An 18902-nucleotide genomic window follows, 5' to 3' on the forward strand; every position below is an offset into this window, starting at 1 on the left:
ATAAGGATTATATGAGGTTTCCATAGTTCATATTGGAATTACAAGAACAAGAAACCAATGACATAAGGGAATGACTGGAACATGAGGGAGAATGTGGTTAAAGACCCGAAAGAGATTCCTAAATATAAAAAAGCATTCCAAGTAATCTGAAAGTTAGGACTTCCTTATATTTATGTTATTTCTTCTCAGCCTCTAAAATGTAAGACGTTAGAATTTGCCCTCTATGTGTAGTTTCCTTATTTCTTCATTAAGTTAAATAACTACATTTCAGTATGCAGAAGACTTTTTCCATCATAAGTAAAACTTATGTCTGTAAAGAGGAAACATAACTGATCAAACATAGGGACCATTTCATTTCTGTTTTATTGTTTTTAAAGATTCCTGAGAATGCATTTCCTGCTCTTTTTCCTTTTTCTTTTTTTTAAATTGTGTTAAGAATACTTAGCATGAGATTTACCCTATTAACAGATTTTGTTCATGTACAACACAGCATTGTTATCTATAGGCATAATGTTGTACAGCAGATCTCTAGAATTTATTCATCTTGCATAACTGAAATTTTATACATATTGGTTAGCCACACCCTGTATTTCACTCCCCATAGCACTGTGCAACCACAGAAGCCATTCTGTTCTTGGCTTCTATGAATTTGATTATTTTAGATAAAACATGCAGTATTTGTCCTTCTGTGATTGGTTTATTTCACTTAGCATAATGTTCTCAGTGTTTATCCATTTTGTTGCATACTGCAGGATTCCCTTCTGACTCATATTCTGTTGTATGTATATACCACATTTTCTTTATCCATTCATCCATAGATGGACATTTAGGTTGTTTCCATATCTTAGCTATTCTGAATAGCATTGCAATGAACATAAGAGTGTTAATATAGCTTCAAGATCCTGATCTCAATACTTTTGGATAAATTCCCAGAAGTAGGATTGCTGAATCATATGGTAGTTCTATTTTTAATGTTTTGAGGAACCTCCATACTGTTTTTCCTGCCTACACCATTTGCATTCCCACCATTAACAGTGTACAAGCGTTCCAATATCTACCTTTTCAGTGTGAAAGATTCTTGTTCATTTGTCACAGTGGTTCTTAGCCATGGATGTGCATTAGAATTGGGGTCACCTATGAATAAATCACTCCAGACTTACCTGGTTTTTACAAAAGCTGCACAGATGGTCTGTTTGTATGCCTAATTAATATCAACTGAAATAGTTAAATGAAAGATGTAAATACATTATACTTATAACATTTTTAAATGTCTAACTAGCTACCCAAAATCTATAATAATAAAAGTGTAATATGCTAATTAGACCAGACAGCCAAACGACCTTCCGGATGTCCTTCCAGACGACCTTCCCGATGAAGCTGGGGCTGTGAGGGCCAAGCCACTTGCACAAATTTTATGCATCGGGCCTCTAGTATGATATAGCTGTAGAGATCTAACTAATGTTTTTTTAAAAAATATATTTTCTTATTGATTTCAAAGAGGAAAGGAGAGGGAGAGATAGAAACATCAGTGGTCAGAGAGAAATATTGATCAGCTGCCTCCTGCACACCCCCTACTGGGGATTGAATCCACAACCTGGACATCGAGCCCACAACCTGGGTATGTACTCAACCAGAAATTGAACCATGACCTCCTGGTTCATAGGTCAATGCTCAACCACTGAGCAACACTGGCTGGGCTAGCTAATGCTTTAAACACATACATGTGTTGTGTTTAATTTGATAATAAGGCAAATTGTGATAGTTTTGCAATGGTTTTTTTTTTCTTAGTGTCAGACCAGCCTCATCAGAGTATAATGTAATCTGAAATTTTACATTTTAAAAAATGTTTAACTTTGATTTATTTTTATTTTTCCCATTTATGTGTTCTATTTTTTCTTGGATTATAAGGTGTTTGATATTACATTATTGAAAACCAAGTTTAAAATGCCTTTTTCTTTACTGATAAATAATTAGTAAATCTTTCAAATATTAGAAATGGAGAGTGAATGTTCACTGAGGAATTTATGTTCACTTCCTTTTAGATATTTACCAGAATATATATATATATATACTTTCCAATGATTTTTGATATTTAAGTGCTTTTATTTTCATTGACTTTTTCCCCATGTAATTTTTAAAAATTTTACTTTCTTGTTGTTGTTAATCCTCATCTGAATATATTTTTCCATTGATTTTTTTTTTTTTTGAGAGAGAGGGGGGGGGGAGGGAAAGGAAGAGATGGAGAGAGAGAAACATTGATGTGAAAGAGACACATCAATTGGTTGCCTCCCATGAGTGCTTTGACTGGGGTGGGGAGCATGCCTGCAACTGAAGTACATGCCTTTGATAAGAATCGAACCTACAACCCTGGGCCGACTCTCAAAGTACAGAGCCAAACAAGCGAGGGCAAGCATTTTTATTCTTGATTGTGGTAAAATACTTCCACTGACTTTTTACATTATAATGCTTATGTAAAGAGCTGTTCCTAGAAATGTAGCTAATTATTTCTGGTATCAAAGGAAGAAATTAATCACTAAAATCTTGCAATTAGATGAAGAATAGGAAGCACAGAATTCTTGCACTCTAGAATAAATTCCCCTGGCACACACCCACATCCCCTAAACCAGCACGTTAGACTCATCAGTTAATTCTAATGCTGAGAGAGGATGCACCAAATACATAGGAAAATGATTGACTGGTTGATGGTATTAGTCTGGAAGAGTAAAGAGCAGCATGCCTGCCTATCAAGTCACTGCTTTGTCTGCCAGTCTCCTACTATTCAACTATCATTCTGAATATATAATCTCTACAGTTACACTGATAGCCTCTCCATACTCCACATTATATTATTTACTAAATTCTTTAACCCATATCTTTGTTGGGAAAATTCCACATTTTTAAATTAATTTCTGTCTTTGATTCCCAGATGTATTGTAGAAACTGAAAACTTAGAAGAAAGAGTAGCTGTGGTGAGTCGAATAATTGAGATTCTGCAAGTCTTTCAAGAGCTGAACAACTTCAATGGTGTCCTTGAGGTTGTCAGTGCTATGAACTCATCACCTGTTTACAGGCTAGACCACACATTTGAGGTAGGTTTGCATAGGTGTTTTATTTTAATGAACTTACTGCATTTCCTGTTCTACGAATCAGGATTTTAACAATTATGATCTTTAATTTTTAAGTGCCTCACCTGTCTTTCAGTAACAGTTTAAAACAGGGGTCCTCAAACTACAGCCTGTGGGCCACATGCAAATACAAATATTGTATTTGTTCCCGTTTTGTTTTTTTACTTCAAAATGAGATATGTACAGTGTGTATAGGAATTTGTTCATAGTTTTTTTTTAAACTATAGTCCGGCCCTCCAACGGTCTGAGGGACAGTGAACTGGCCCCCTGTTTAAAAAGTTTGAGGACCCCTGGTTTAAAAGATGGAATTATCTAAACTTTGAATTGACTTGCTTGTTCTTTTTAGATTAGGCGTTCTCATTAAAATGCATTCACAGTTAGAAGAAAATGCTTTCAGCACTTAATTTGTAATGTAATGTACAATTATGCTCACATAATTGTGTGAAGATAGTGAGAGAAACCAGATTTCACACACACACACACACACACACACACACACACACACACACCTTTAAGTTTGGACAAGGGCCAATGAAGATAGTCTCTTTGAGCCAGTATTATTACTCTTGAAATCAAGCTGATACAGTTGTGTTTGGGCTTTACACTTAGCCTGGAATTTTTTGGAAAAGCCTTTGATTTCTTTTGTAAACTTATGCTCCATAAATATTTTTTTTTATTGTAGCAAATACCAAGTCGCCAAAAGAAAATTTTAGAAGAAGCTCATGAATTAAGTGAAGATCATTATAAGAAATATTTGGCAAAACTCAGGTCTATTAATCCACCATGTGTGCCTTTCTTTGGTGAGCATTTCTTCTTGAATTTTTATTGCATTTCTAGATAAAACAAGACACTTATTTCATTAAATGACTGAGTTTACATGTGTAAATATATCAGCAGAAAATACTTATTTAACAAACACACTGTGTCCCCAAAAAATACATACATGCTTTAATAGCTGATAGCTCAATTTTGAAAATGAAATGTATTTTAATAAACACTGCCTTTATAATTATTCAAAGTGTGTATATACATTTTTTTTGGGACACCCTATATTTAGCACCTGAATCACCTTAGAATTATTCTGTACTAGGACTTTTTAAGATCAAGCCTAATATATACATTCCCCTTTTTATTTCCCTCTTGGGCAGCCATTTAATATAGTGCTGTCTTTCACACTGGTTTCTTTTCTCTGCCTGTATATGTGTTCTGATGATTCTCCCTCTGAATGCTTACAACAGTTATGATCTCTATTATATGTCTGGTGTTAGTCTTTTTAGCATGTGGTATATTTTCTCCTAGCCATTTCCTCATCTATATCTATATATTTTATATATCTCCAAAAAGATAAAATCTTAAACTTCATTATTCTCTCTGATTTTTTTTATGTCATATATTATTTTTTTATCATTAGTTATTTGTTTTCCTGAGGATTTTGCCCTCCTAAATTGTTGATAAAACTATTGAGTTCATTTATTTTCCCTTTCTGGTAAAACATTAAAATTTATACATGTGTGTTGACTATAGTGCCAGTTCATACAAGGGAATCTGAGGAAGGATCTGGGTAGGTCTGATGTTCATTTCATTCAATCTGTCAACAAATATTTTTTGATTACTTACTAAGTGTCCGGAACTGTGTCCAGGTGCTTAGGAAAAGTGAAAAATGCATAGTACTGACTGGGCTCAGAGTCATGCTACTCATGATACCCTACAGCCTCTGGTACACAGAAGCGAAAAGAAACCTCAGGTCCTGTTCACTGGACTCATGATTTGGCCCCTGCTATCCCAGTACCTGATTGGTGGGCATTTATTCACACAAACTGAACTCTCCAAAGTACTCTCTTTCAGATGAAATAACTATTCTTCATAACATGTCCTGTGAAGACAGGACATTTCAGATGTGTATTTAGAGGATAACTCATTGTGTATGATTTAGTGAGTGAAGGCAGACATATGTCGGTAGGTGAGAGATACAGACAACCTTTCTACCCATTTCTGCTTGTCTTCCTGATTGTTGAGCCTCTGCTTTTTTAAGGCAGTTTATCTGAACTATTTGTGTTCGATTCTGCTGCACTAGGAAGTTTGCTATTCCAAACTGAATGTTATCATCCCTGAAGTCAGGCCACTTTTAATGGTTCTGACCCACTAGGTAGAACCATTTGTTATTGCTGCTTCTTCCTTCCATCTAGTTTTCATTCTGTCTCACTTATACTCCTCCCAGATTCTTATCCTTAATTCTGTATACTGTTTTTCTCCTGTATGGGAGGGTTAGGGGTAGTATCTAAGACTCTTACTTCCTCTTTCTCTTACCAGAATTTTTATTCAGGTCTTTTGCTGGCACTACACCATTTAAAGAATAAAAGTAAGTAAGTAAATAAATAAAGAAGAATAAAAGTCAGGCTATTTCTCCTTCCGAGGCTATGGCATACTATGGTCTATATCCCAATTTTTCTCCATACACTAAAATGTTTTACTCATAGGTAGAAAATATATATGCTGACATTTATTCTAAGGTTAAAGAATGTTGATTTCTCCCTCAACCAGATCTCACCTCTCTGCACCATCATCCAAGCCTGTAGCACTGGCTTTGCTCTTTCCTTTTCCACAGCTCTAATTCTGTGTCCTCTGTTTCTTGTCTGCTTGCGTCATCTCCACTCTTGCTTTCCTACCATTTTGGAATTGACTCAATGTCTCTTGCATCCTTTCATGCACTCAGAAACATTTGTTGGATGCTTCCATGTGATTTTTCAGGCCCTGGGCTGGGTGTTAGACTAGAGAGGCAAATAAAAATAGCCTTACTCTCGATAAGCCCCCTTGAAAGAGCAGAAAAATAAATTGCAGTACCATGTAGTAGGTATAATACTGTATTGTAGAGCTGTATAAATCAAAGTTTGAACAAAGTGTTATGGAAACCTAGAACTTGGAGCAACTATTCTTTCCTGCAAGGCTGGGAAAGTCATGAGCAAAAAGGTGAAACCTCACCCTTCTTCATTATTTATGTCATAATGCTCTGTTCTTCTCTCCCTAAAACAACTGTCTCCACAGGGTATATAAAATGTTCTATTGAAAAAATTAAGCTTTAACAGTATATTTGTTCTATATTTTTATTCAAAAATTATATTTATATATATATTGAGGATGCATGCTTAAACATTTTTTACTGATGTAGTAAACAAAGTTTGGACACCACCTCTTTTGTCATTTGTTCTCTTTTAACTGGCCATTAATTTGTTAGAAAATAATTTCCAAATTTCATCCTGAGCTCTACCAAAATGCACTTGTAAGCATTTTTGCAACTTCATTCAAATATACTTTTGACACTTACAACATCTCATAACTTATTATCTCCCATGTTTCCAGTCAGTCATTACACCACCACCCATTCAGTCATTCAGCCACATAACTGGATACTTTCTGAAATCAAACATGCATTGATGTCTATAATGTTTCATTATTGCTGACTATTTACTATTGATTCCAAGTCGTTTAAGCTTTTCAAGAATGTGGCCAAAAGTTTCAGTATTGAAAAGTATGCTTGTACCACAAAAGCATTTAGAACTGCTAATATATGATTAGAACAGAAGTGCCTGTTATTTTGTTTGTTCTCCTCATCCAATACAAAGCCTGAAGTGACAAAGAAGGAGTTAGAATTCCTAATCCTTTGCCTATGTCTGCTGTCATATACTACCACTCTTTCTTCTCCCCACACATCAGATCCCTGTGGTCTAGCCATACAATAATATGCCATCTCTGAGTATACCTTCCAAGCTTCATCACAAACCAGTGCCATTGTACACATTGCTGCTTTGCTTAAAATGCCCTTACATCTTGTTCTACTTACTAAATTTCTATTCATGTTTTGAGATTTATTTTAAGCCTCACCTCATCTGTGATGCTTTTTCTACTTCTACTAGCTCAAGGCAGAGTTAGGTACACCTCCTTTCTGCTCTCATGGCATCTAATGCATTACTATTAATATAGCACTTACCAGATTGTACTGTAGGAGCCCACATTCAAAACTCTGAATTCCTTGAGGTCATGGACTGTGTCTTGTTCATCTTTAGATCTGCAGTACCTAATGCAGTGCTTGTCATACAGCAGAGACTCGGTACATGTATACTGAGTGAATGAATTCAGATATTCACACTCTTTTTCCCCCCGCAAAGCATCACAGTCAGTACTTTAGGAAAAGGCAGAAGCATAAGGGAATAGGTCAATAGCATCAATAGCTTCAGCAATAACAACCATAGCTAATTAAGCATTTATTTTTTTTGTTAGGCCCTATTCTAAGCCTTATATATGCATTTGTTTCTCACAATAACCCTGTTATCCTCACTTTATAGATTTAAAAAACAACAACAAGGCACAGAGAAGCTAATTAACTTGCACAGGATCACACAGTAGAAAGCAGCAGAGTTGGCTCCAGAACCTTTATGGTAGAGCCAGAGAGGAACTGAAGTGCTCCTGGCAACAGAGAGCTGTGTATAGAACTAAAGTGCCTGTTATTTTGTTCATTCTCCTTATCCAGTTCACAGCCTGCAGTGATGAGGAGAAGGAGCTCAATTATTAGCTTGTCACTAATTCTAGAAATACTGAAGACCAGAACGTACATAAATTATATGTACTCCTATGCTGGATAGGCTTGCAGATCCTTCCACATGTCCATGAGTGAATCGATCCAAATACTAGTAATACTCCCTCTGAATTACAAATCCTAACAACCTCTGGTGAGGCCTCAAGAGCTGAGTAAGCAAAAAATACGATTCTCTGAACTTAACATTTTTCCCTTTTTGTGTGTTATTAGTGATGGGTTATTCTTAAAGTTCCTTTTATAAAACCATGACATATCAAATAATATGTGGTTTGGCAGGTATGGAAAATTGGTTATTCCTACTGAAAAATGTATTAGTTTTCTTAAATTTGGTCTCTTTTTTCCTTGGGTAGTTATAAAACTTCATTTTGTCACAGAAGAATTTGATACTCATAAAAATCTTCTCTTAATATTTACTTAGCTTGTTCTTCTTCATAGAATAGAAATCTGTGCCTTGACTCATTGATTTTGGTGATTGAGGTGGTATAATGTAAAATCACTACACTTACTAAGAAAGAAAGAAAACTAGTGTTCTCCTTCTTTATCCTTAATTTCATTATATCTTTTAGGAATTTATCTAACTAATATCTTGAAAACAGAAGAAGGCAACCCTGAGGTCCTAAAAAGGCATGGAAAAGAGCTTATAAACTTCAGCAAAAGGAGGAAAGTAGCAGAAATAACAGGAGAGATCCAACAGTACCAAAATCAGCCTTATTGTTTACGAGTCGAATCAGATATCAAAGTAAGTTGAATTATTTGAGGATATATTTTTCTGATTAAGTTTATAAGCTGCCTGATGAAAGGCAAGTTTATTTTATAGAAGCAAAAAAGGAAAATAAAACAAATAATTCAAATTTTCTTATGTTAAATGTTTTCTTAAATTATTTTCATGAATTAGAAACTCAGTTTAAAATATTTAATGTTAATAATTGTTTCTTTGCATTTATTTTAGAGGTTCTTTGAAAACTTGAATCCAATGGGAAATAGTATGGAAAAAGAATTTACAGATTATCTTTTCAACAAATCCCTAGAAATAGAACCACGAAACCCTAAGCCTCTCCCAAGATTTGTAAGCATTCATATATTTATATTTCTTTTACATTTATATATTTTTTCAGTTGTCATCTATATTTGGTGATACCATCACTACCATATATGTTATACAGATTAATTTTCTATAAAGGAGTTCGGGATGAGGTGCTTATGTGATGGATAAAAGTAATGAATAAGTGCCTAATAAATATGCTCAGGAATATTTCACTTGGCTCAAAATAAATGAGAATTAGTATTAATCTGAATAAATCCTGATAATGATAGATGAAGAAATTAGGCAAATATGAAAGTTTTTATTTTTTTAAATAAAAAAAATTATTCAAGATTTAAAAAATAATTTTTTTAAATAATAGTTTATTGATTTTTAGACAGAAAGGAAGGGAGAGGTAGAGAGAAACATGGATGTGAGAGTGAAACGTAGTTAGGCACAATCCCTCAGTGCCCAACAAACTTAGCCACACTGGCTAGGGTTCAAGATTTTTTTTAAGAGCAGGAAAATTGATTCATTTATATTAATTCACTTACAATAAATAAATGTACTTATGACTTTTAAAAATAACTCATAAGGTGTGGCTAAAGATAATTTTGTGGTGAAAATAAAGTTTCCATTGTTTTTAATTACTTATCAGTGCCTGGCCAAATTAATGTATAGTATCACCATCTCATTGATCTGAATGTAATTTCTCTCATATTCAGAGAGTCAAGAATCACGAAGTAAACGTAAATTGCTTCTAAGTAACCAAGATAAATCTCAAAATGTCTGTGAATTAAAATATATGTAATTAACTCACATGAATATATCTCAAGGCCTAACACAGTATTTTTAAAAGGTGGATTAACCACAGCAAATGGGAAATAGTTAAATAATCTGCTCCAATTAGGCACTCTGATATCACTGAGAAATGATCGCTCTGTATGAAAGCTCCATAAAACTAACATAAATACAAATGAAAACTCAGGCAATTTAATGCATTTGAAAATAGTTCAAGTGATCCTGATGGCATCACTGCATTACAGCATAGAAAGGTATCATCCCAGCCTAGCCAGTTTGGCGCAGTGGATACTGCGTTGGCCTGCAGACTGAAGGGTCCCAGGTTCGATTCCAGCCAAGGGCACATGCCCAGGCTGTGGGCTTGGTCCCCAGTGGGGGCGATGCAGAAGGCAGCCATTCAATGACTCTCTCATCATTGATGTTTCTATCTCTTCCTCCTTCTCCCTTCCTCTCTTAAATCAATAAAGAAATATATTAAAAAAAAAAAGAAAGAAAGAAAGAAAGGTATCATCCTATATAATAAAGAGGTAATGTGCAAATTAACCTTCACATCCTCACAAGATGGTTGCCTACAACCAGTCCGGCAGGACCAAACAACTGAACTGCAGGCTGCGTGGGGCGACCAGGCAAGCGGGGGGGGGGGGGGGGGAGCAGTTGGGGCCAACCAGGCTGGCGGGGGGGGCAGTTGGGGGCGACCAGGCTGGCGGGGGTGGTGCAGTTGGGGGCAACCAGACTGGCAGGAGGGTGCAGAGAGGGGCGACTAGGCCAGCGGGGGAGGGGGCAGTTGGGGGCGATCAGGCCGGCAGGGGGGGCAGTTAGGGGTGACCAGGCAGGTGAGCGATTAGGAGCCAGCAGTCCAGGATTGTGAGAGGGATGCCCAACTGCCAGTTTAGTTGGACATCCTAAACCAGCAGTTGGACATCCCCCGAGGGGTCCGGATTGGAGAGGGTGCAGGCTGGGCTGAGGGGACCCGCCCCCTCCATGCATGACTTTCATGCACTGGGCCTCTAGTCTATATATATAAAAGCCTAAGTGACCGGCCGACCGGTAGCTATGATGCGCATTGACCACCAAGGGGCAGACGCTTAATTTAGGACAGGGGTCCTCAAACTTTTTAAACGGGGCCAGTTCACTGTCCCTCAGACCGTGGGAGGGCCAGACTATAGTTTAAAAAAAAACTATGAACAAATTCCTATGCACACTGCACATATCTTATTTTGAAGTAAAAAAACGAGAACAAATACAATTTTTGTATTTGCATGTGGCCCGCAGGCCGTAGTTTGAGGACCCCTGATTTAGGAGCAGAAACCACAGGCATGGAAACATGGAACAGACTGATGAATCTCAGAGGGAAAGGTGGAGAGGGGAGGGTGGGAAGAAATTAACCAAAGATTTTATATACATACTAGAGGCTCAGTGCATGGATTCATGCACCAGTGGGGGTCCCTCTGCCTGGCCTGCACCCTCTTGCAATCTGGGACCCCTCAGGGATGTCGGAAAGCCAGTTTTGGCCCAATCCCCGCAGTGCACGGATCTGTGCACCAGGCCTCTAGTAGTTCATAATAATGATTCTGGCTTTTCCAGGAAGGTTAAATCAGTTCAACATGGTCTGTTTAGAAAGTGAGAGAAATATACAGCATATCTTAGAAAGATTTCCATCTAAAAATATTAAAATAACAAATACTCTGGTATTTATAGGACTAAGACTCAATTATTTAAAGAAATTAATTCCCTAATAATTTAGATAACCAAAGCTTTATGGAAATGGGATATTAAACAAATTCTAAACTCATTGTGTAAATTCTTTATTGATGGTATATGGTTTTCCTAGATATTAATTGAATTTTACCAGACATATAGAAAAAGCTTCCTTTCTATTATGGTGTTGTAAGTATTACGGGTTTTGTTTGTTTTTTATGTCTACAGCCAAAAAAATATAACTATCCCCTAAAATCTCCTGGTGTTCGTCCATCAAACCCAAGACCAGGTACCATGAGACATCCCACACCTCTGCAGCAGGAGCCAAGAAAAATTAGTTATAGTAGGATCCCTGAAAGTGAAACAGAAAGTACAGCATCTGCACCAAATTCTCCAAGAACACCGTTAACACCTCCTCCTGCTTCTGGTGCCTCTAGTACCACAGATGTTTGCAGCGTATTTGATTCTGATCATTCAAGCCCTTTTCACTCAAGTAGGTGCTAAAATTTTAAGTGCTTTAAATTAATTGTTAGTATTATATGTGCTAGAGGTAAAAAAGGATCTGTATTTTTTTTTATTTTTTGTAAATTTGTAGACAAATCGAATGCCATTTCAAAAGATATTATAAAAATAGAAAACAAATTCTAAACTCTAGCAATCTATAATTTTTAAAAAATTGGTTGGAACAGTCCTCCTTAAATTTATTATATTTTACAAAAAGACCTGGTGATGAAATTGCTAATTTCAACTTCATTTGACCATTTGTTTTCTGTCGGTGAACTTAAAATGCGTATGTCCTATCCAGAGGAAACAAAGCTAACGCTTAAAACCTGCAAGGAATGTTAGTCCCGGGCTTTAAAAGCTGTCTCCAAAATTATTATATTTGAATACTACTCAGTGCATCATTCCCTTCCCACCAGACTCTGTAGTTTTTAATTTCACAGTGTATCAAATTCAAGCTCGTACTTAACCTTTCTCAGTCTATACCAGTGGTTCTCAACCTTGGCTGCACATTAGAATCACCTGGGAATCTTTTTAAAATCCCGATTTCTGGGTCTCATCCTCTGGAAATTCTGTTTCTTTGTTACTAATGTTGTGGCCCCACCCCATAACAAGAAACAGAATTTCCAGGGGACGAGGCCCAGAAATCAGGATTTTAGAAAGATTCCCAGGTGATTCTAATGTGCAGCCAAGGTTGAGAACCACTGCTTTAGGGAGCTACCTTTTATATATAGATCCCCCTACTCCTATTAATTATTTAATAAGTTTCAGACTTTTAAAGCTCTAAAAACACACAACCTTTTTTCACTTGTTCATTATTAAATCAACACTTGAATCAAATCACCTTTAACCTCCACAACCACTTCCATATGTTCCTCCCATTGGCTGATTAGCTCATTGTGCAGATCCAGTTCTACCCTACTATTTGACAGAATAAAACCCAATACTCAGAGGCAGGGGGAGGAGGTTGAGAAGCACTGACCCAGAAGTTAGGAATCTGGTTTGTCATTCCAGTCTGCTAGTGTGCTTTCTGATTTTAGGTAAAATACTTTTACTGAGCCTTCTGAAATCAAACTGGATTTAAGGTTTCTTCCAACTCAGAGGATCTAACTTTTTAACAAAAATTAACTTAAAATTATTCTTTGGAGGTATATTTATTTTTATTTGACCCAGAATTCTATTTATTTATTCCTGTATTATCCATCCATATATTTGTAGTTACCGGGCAGTTTGTCTTGTCTTTATACCACCTAAAGTGTATTTGTTTTGAGAAGTATTGCTTCTTGGCTTTATTTGGCTACTGAGAATTATGGAGTCATGTTATTCACATAGTAAGCTCTCAGATATTTTTGATGATATGTTCAAATAAACACCAGGTTAAGAAAATCCCATTAATTTTCCCCAACTCACCAACCACCTAAATTAAGTAATAAAATAAAACCAACTCTATTTGCAGTATACCTGACCTAAAATAATTATTTATTCTGACCCATTTTAACTGTTTGCAGGGCTTTTTCCCTAGGGCAGATGGTTAAGGTCTATATTATAAAGATTTCCACATAAATAAATTATTGAAATCATATGAAAGCCATTAATTGCAAATTTTACTTCTCTTAGTTTAAGAAGTAGCTAAAAATGGAAAAGATGGAAAAACCGGAGATAAGCACATTACGTTCCCTATTAGTACTAAATCTCTAAATGGTGAGTCAAACAGTGAAGAGGAATGGTTTGGAATGCAGTGCTCTGGGTCAGTGCTTTTGTCACAGGAGAACCATATTAACTTAAATAGCCGGACAAGTGGAGAAACTGTTGTTTCAGGAGTTATGTTTTATAATTGTAGCCTGAGGGTTTTCTCAATTTTTTTCTTTGTGATAAAGGTAACCCTATTACTATTCCCTTTGTTCTCAATAACATTTAAAATAACTGATTTTGAAATAAAATAAACCAGCATAATATAAAACCATCTGTATGCTCAGTTAGTCCCTTAAGATTTACCAGTGGCATATGTGTATTAAAGGTCCTCATCTGCTCGAGACCCCACTTCTGCTCAACAGATCTGCTAGTACTGGATGGGGAGGGGCTCACCAGAGCACCAACTTGCTACTGTGTCACCATCATAGTGAATACCTACTTCCTTGTTTCCCCATGGCCTGGCAGTCAAGAGCTGCTGTGTCTGCCTTCTTATGTCATTGAACATATTCCACTCAATACAAAGCAGCAGAAAGTTCCAGTGCTTAAGTTTTTCAAAAGGCAAAGTTTGGCTAGAATTTTGATTAGTTATAATAGTACTTTTTTGCTTCTTACCATTCTTTTCCAAAATAATTTACTTTAAAACCAATAATTAATTTTTTCAGCCAGTATCTGTTATATATCTCACTCCTTGCCAAACACACATCTGAGAGAGAGAAAAAATAATCATAGTACAAAGATAATCGTAGTTAAATGCTTAACCATTGTTAAATGTTATGGTTCTCTTTGCACTATGATTATTTTTCATCTCTCAGTGAGATTGCAAGTTTTACCAGAGAAGATGTATAAGTGCTTGGCAAAATGCTATTGAGTAGTGAAGGCATAAATGCTGTAGAATTTACACAAATATTACAGAATGGGCAAAAATGACCATGGAAAGCTTTGTGAAGACAGAGAGGAAAGGAAACTGGCCACCTATTTAGTGCTGCTACATACACCCTCCAAATCAGAGCCCTGCTCCGCACCTTGTCCCAGTGAGGTCTACCGCTGAGGTGATGACGACAGTGGCTGGTAAAGGGAAAGACCACCCAGCTCTCTGCTCTGTTTCTGCTACTATAGCAAGGAGGAGAGGAGGATGAAGTGCTCTTATACCTTCCTGTTGAAGGCTGCCTAGCCATTAAAGCAGCAGCGGTTCTCAACCTGTGGGTCGCGACCCCTTTGGGAGTCGAACAACCCTTTCACAGGGGTCGCCTAAGATCATCGGAAAACACATATATAATTACATATTGTTTTTGTGATTAATCACTATGCTTTCATTATGTTCAATTTGTAACAATGAAAATACATCCTGCACATCAGATATTTACATTACGATTCATAACAGTAGCAAAATTACAGTTATGAAGTACCAACAAAAATAATTTTATGGTTGGGGGTCACCACAACATGAGGAACTGCATTAAAGGGTCGCAGCATTAGGAAGGTTGAGAACCACTGCATTAAAGGGAGCCGAAGGTCTGACCTGATCTTTGTGCTACACATGAGCTCCATCCCTTATCAGGGAAGTTTTGATAAGAAAAGGTGTAGTGCAAGCATTTCATGGAATGCACAGATTTTCTTTATACAAGATTGGTGTAGGTGATTAATTTCTAATCTGAAATACATTTGCACTTAATAGGCTTTTGTGAATTTAAGAAGTTATCCTTGTTCATATAATTTTTTTTCTATAGGAAATGCTTGTTCCTATTTCAAGAATGAGTCATTTATAAATTAGAGAGTATCTTCAACAGTGGTTTCAACCATGGCAGTATACTATAATTCCCAGAGGGTTCTAATGTGTAACCAAGATTGGGAACCACTATTCTATTGTTTGGGATTTGTACTGGACAAATTAATACTATGTTTTAAAATTAATTACATTTCATTCCTAAGTCATTATCAACAAATGTGTTTCGTACCTAGCTGACAAGAATTTCCAGTATCTATTTCTTGATTAGAACATGTATAATTATAAGAGGGTTTTTTTATAGCATTTTCCAGGCAGTGAGACCAAGCAATTAATTTAAAGCGACAAATCAGTAAAGTGTCCCAAATTTACCAAATGCATGGATCTAAGCCTGTGCTGTATATGAATATGATCAAAGCCAAGTCCACATCTGTGTGCACAAGGGTGTATGCATAGGTGTAATCGTTCTTTCTAAAAGCCTGCAGTTTGTAGCTGACATGAGCTTTGTGTTTTGTTTTATTTCTATGTTGTTCTAAGTATACTGCCATGTTCTACCATTTCCTTTCTAAGTGTAAAATACTAGAGTTGGATACTCCCTTAACCCCTGTATGTCATAGGTGCCTAATAAGTAGGGAAGAGAATCACTAACAGAGCAACGGCTTCATTTAATATCAAAGTATAAAAATGAATTTTAATCTTCTGAGAGATAACTTAGTAGAATTAGCTGGATTGCTATCCTTTAGTATCCATGGCCTCCAAATAAATATCAGTACAGATGGAAAGGAGATAATGTTTGATTATTTGAAATTGGGGCTTTCTGGGGAATAAGACCATTGTATCTATAGAAGTAATCAAATTAATAGTGTAGCCAACTGAACCTGAAACGTAAAATTACCCTTGTTCTGACCAAAGAAACTAAAAAGCAATGGTCCAAACTAAACAACTATATTGATTTAAAACCAGTATAGATTAACCTTTTGTCTCAGTTTTTTTCTACTTTACTGCTCTTGGGGCCTTGGCTTTTATGATTTTTCAATTCTTTTCTTAAAAGAATTAACATTGCTGAAATTAGAAATTCTAAACTTATCAGTGAGTTGCCTATATAAAATGTATCTAAGCAACAAATGTTTATTGATTTTTTTAAAAATCTTCAAAAATATAGAAGGGAAAAAGTTATATCACTTTCAAGTTTGTTTGGTAATACTGAAAGCTGTAGTTATTTTATGATGAGAATATATTCCCCAAGAACATTTTCAAAGGTATCTACACTAATAAAAGAGACAAACATGCAAATTGACCATATCTTCACTACTCCTTAAGCCACGCCCACCAGCCAGTCAGAGCGACTATATGCAAATTAACCCAACCAAGATGGCAGCCGGCAGCCACGGAGCTGGAGTGAGTAGGAGGCTCAGTTGCCCCAGTGATGGAGGAAGCCAAGCTTCCCATCTGTCGCGGCCAGCTCTGAGCTCCACTCAAGGCAACAAAGTTTCAATTATAGAAGATAAATAAACCCCAGATACCTGCTTTCAGCCGGCCATGGCCATGGAGCTGGAGTGAGCAGGCAGCTTGGGTTGCCCCTGGAGATGGAGGAAGCCAAGCTTCCCGCCCACCCTGGCTAGCTCTGAGCTCCACTCAAGGCTACAAAGTTTCAATTATAGAAGGTAAATAAATCCCAGAATAAAAAAAAAAAAGAAAAAAAGGGAGAGGCTGGGAGCTTCCGTTGCCCAGGGGCTTGGCCAGCCTGAAAATGGACCTCAGCCCCTCACCCAGACTGGCCAGGCACCCCAGTGGGGACCCCCCCCACCCTAAAGGGGTGTGGCCAGCCTGCAAACAGCCATCAGCCCCTCACCCAGGCTGGCCAAACCTCCATGGGGTGAGGGTCCCCACTGGGGAGGGCTTGACCAGCCTGCAAACAGCCATCAGCCCCTCACCCGGGCTGGCCAGGCACCCCAGTGGGGACCCCCACCCTGAAGAGGGTGTGACCAGCCTGCAAACACCATCAGCCCCTCACCCAGGCTGGCCAGGCACCCCAGCGGGACACCCACCCTGATCCGGGACACCCTTCAGGGCAAACCAGCCAGCCTCCACCCGTGCACCAGACCTCTATCCTATATAGTAAAAGAGTAATATGCAAACTGATCCTAACAGCAGAAAGACTGGAAATGACTGGTCACTATGACACACACTGACCACCAGGGGGCAGACGCTCAATGCAGGAGCTGCCCTCTGGTGGTCAGTGCGCTCCCACATGGGGGAGCTCTGCTCAGCCACAAGCAAGGCTGATGGCTGCCAGTACAGCGGTGGTGGTGGGAGCCTCTCCTGCCTCCTCAGTAGCGCTAAGGATGTCCGACTGCAGCTTAGGTCTGCTCCCTGCTGGCAAATGGACATCCCCTGAGGGCTGCTGGGCTGCCAGAGGGATGTCTGATTGCCAGCTTAGGCCCAATCCCCTGGGGAGCAGGCCTAAGCCAACAGGTGGTCATCCCCCAAGGGGTCCCAGACTGGGAGAGGGCACAGGCCGGGCTGAGGGACCTCCCCACCCCCGAGTGCACAAATTTTTGTGCACCAGGCCTCTAGTATATAATAATATTAGTAAGAAATTCCTTTTTATTTTATAATTTATATAACAGAAATTCATTAATTACTACTTATTTTACGAATTTGAGTTTTCAAAATCTTACATATTTCTGTATGTCCAGCAAATTCTTTGCTCAAATTGGGTTTATACCTATTTTAAGTCTTCCACTAATATAGCATATTTTAGTTTTCTTATGAATGCTTTTAATTTAATTATTGACATCAAGTAGTGAATCTAAAAGGAATATTCAAAATTCCCAATATGATATTAATTCAATTTAATTCTTTATTTTTCTCAAAAGTAAGTAGTAATGAGCTTTTACTATTGTACCGTTCTTTAAACAAGAATGACAGAAGTAACATTTTTATCCTAAATTTTTACAATTGAGTTGACTATATCAATGAAAAAAAAATTTTTTCTTGTTTCCTTTCACAGGCAGCGATACCGTCTTTATCCAAGTTACACTGTCCCATGGCCCAAGTTAGTATATTTGGTTTAAGACTCAATTCTCGCTTTGGCTTTAAAAATTAAACCAAGTGTAACCTTTCCTGCTGAAACTCTTTTTGAGTCTTATAGTGTTGGTACACCTTGCTTGCAACATCTTAGAAGTGAGGCCTTCACTTGTGCTATCTTTTGATTATAAATGATTTGCTTAAACTTATAGACTTTTTATGCTTTTATAAAACCTTTTTCTCTTTTAAAAGAACAGTATTATATGGATGGCTTCCACATTTAACCACTTCTCTTTTCCAACTCTAGAGTTTCAATTATTTAATGCTCAACTTGATAAAAAAGCAAGAGCATGCATGCGCATATGGGAATGCTGGCAGCTATGTGCAATTTCTAAACCATAAAACACACTTAGCCTGGCGACAGCACGGATTGCAAATCACTGTTATTTGACTTTAGAAGAACTGTCTTATAATTGTAACTACTTAAATTATATGGCCTATTCATCACTGTTAAGCAAAATAAAGTTCCATTGTAGATATTTGCTTTTCATTTTAAAGTAAACTAATAATTTACCAAATTATTCCATCAATTTTAAACTAATAAGCTAATGTTTTTTGCTATCCATTCAAATGATTTCAAATATGTACAAGGAATATTAATTATAAGCTAAATAACATAGTCTCATAAGAAAAAAAAAGGTAGGTATCAAAATGTTACTT

The 18902-nt window shown here is 37.1% G+C and overlaps 1 protein-coding gene across 2 annotated transcripts in view; it reads left to right on the forward strand.

Moving 5' to 3' along the window:
* The window catches only part of SOS1 (SOS Ras/Rac guanine nucleotide exchange factor 1), a gene marked incomplete at its 5' end in the record, with an annotated part of 114481 nt that overhangs the window by 88477 nt on the left and 7102 nt on the right, over window positions 1-18902 (forward strand). The window contains 6 exons of one of the 2 annotated variants that reach the window (XM_081100765.1): window positions 2927-3089; window positions 3808-3925; window positions 8283-8455; window positions 8666-8782; window positions 11465-11729; window positions 18166-18210. In XM_081100765.1, the coding sequence (XP_080956891.1) occupies window positions 2927-3089; window positions 3808-3925; window positions 8283-8455; window positions 8666-8782; window positions 11465-11729; window positions 18166-18210 (881 nt within the window). The remainder of the gene's footprint in view (window positions 1-2926; window positions 3090-3807; window positions 3926-8282; window positions 8456-8665; window positions 8783-11464; window positions 11730-18165; window positions 18211-18902) is intronic. The other variant, XM_081100766.1, reaches the window with a different exon arrangement.

The sequence above is a fragment of the Myotis nattereri genome (assembly GCF_964212035.1).
Source record: "Myotis nattereri genome assembly, chromosome: 10".
Classification (NCBI taxonomy): Eukaryota; Metazoa; Chordata; class Mammalia; order Chiroptera; family Vespertilionidae; genus Myotis; species Myotis nattereri.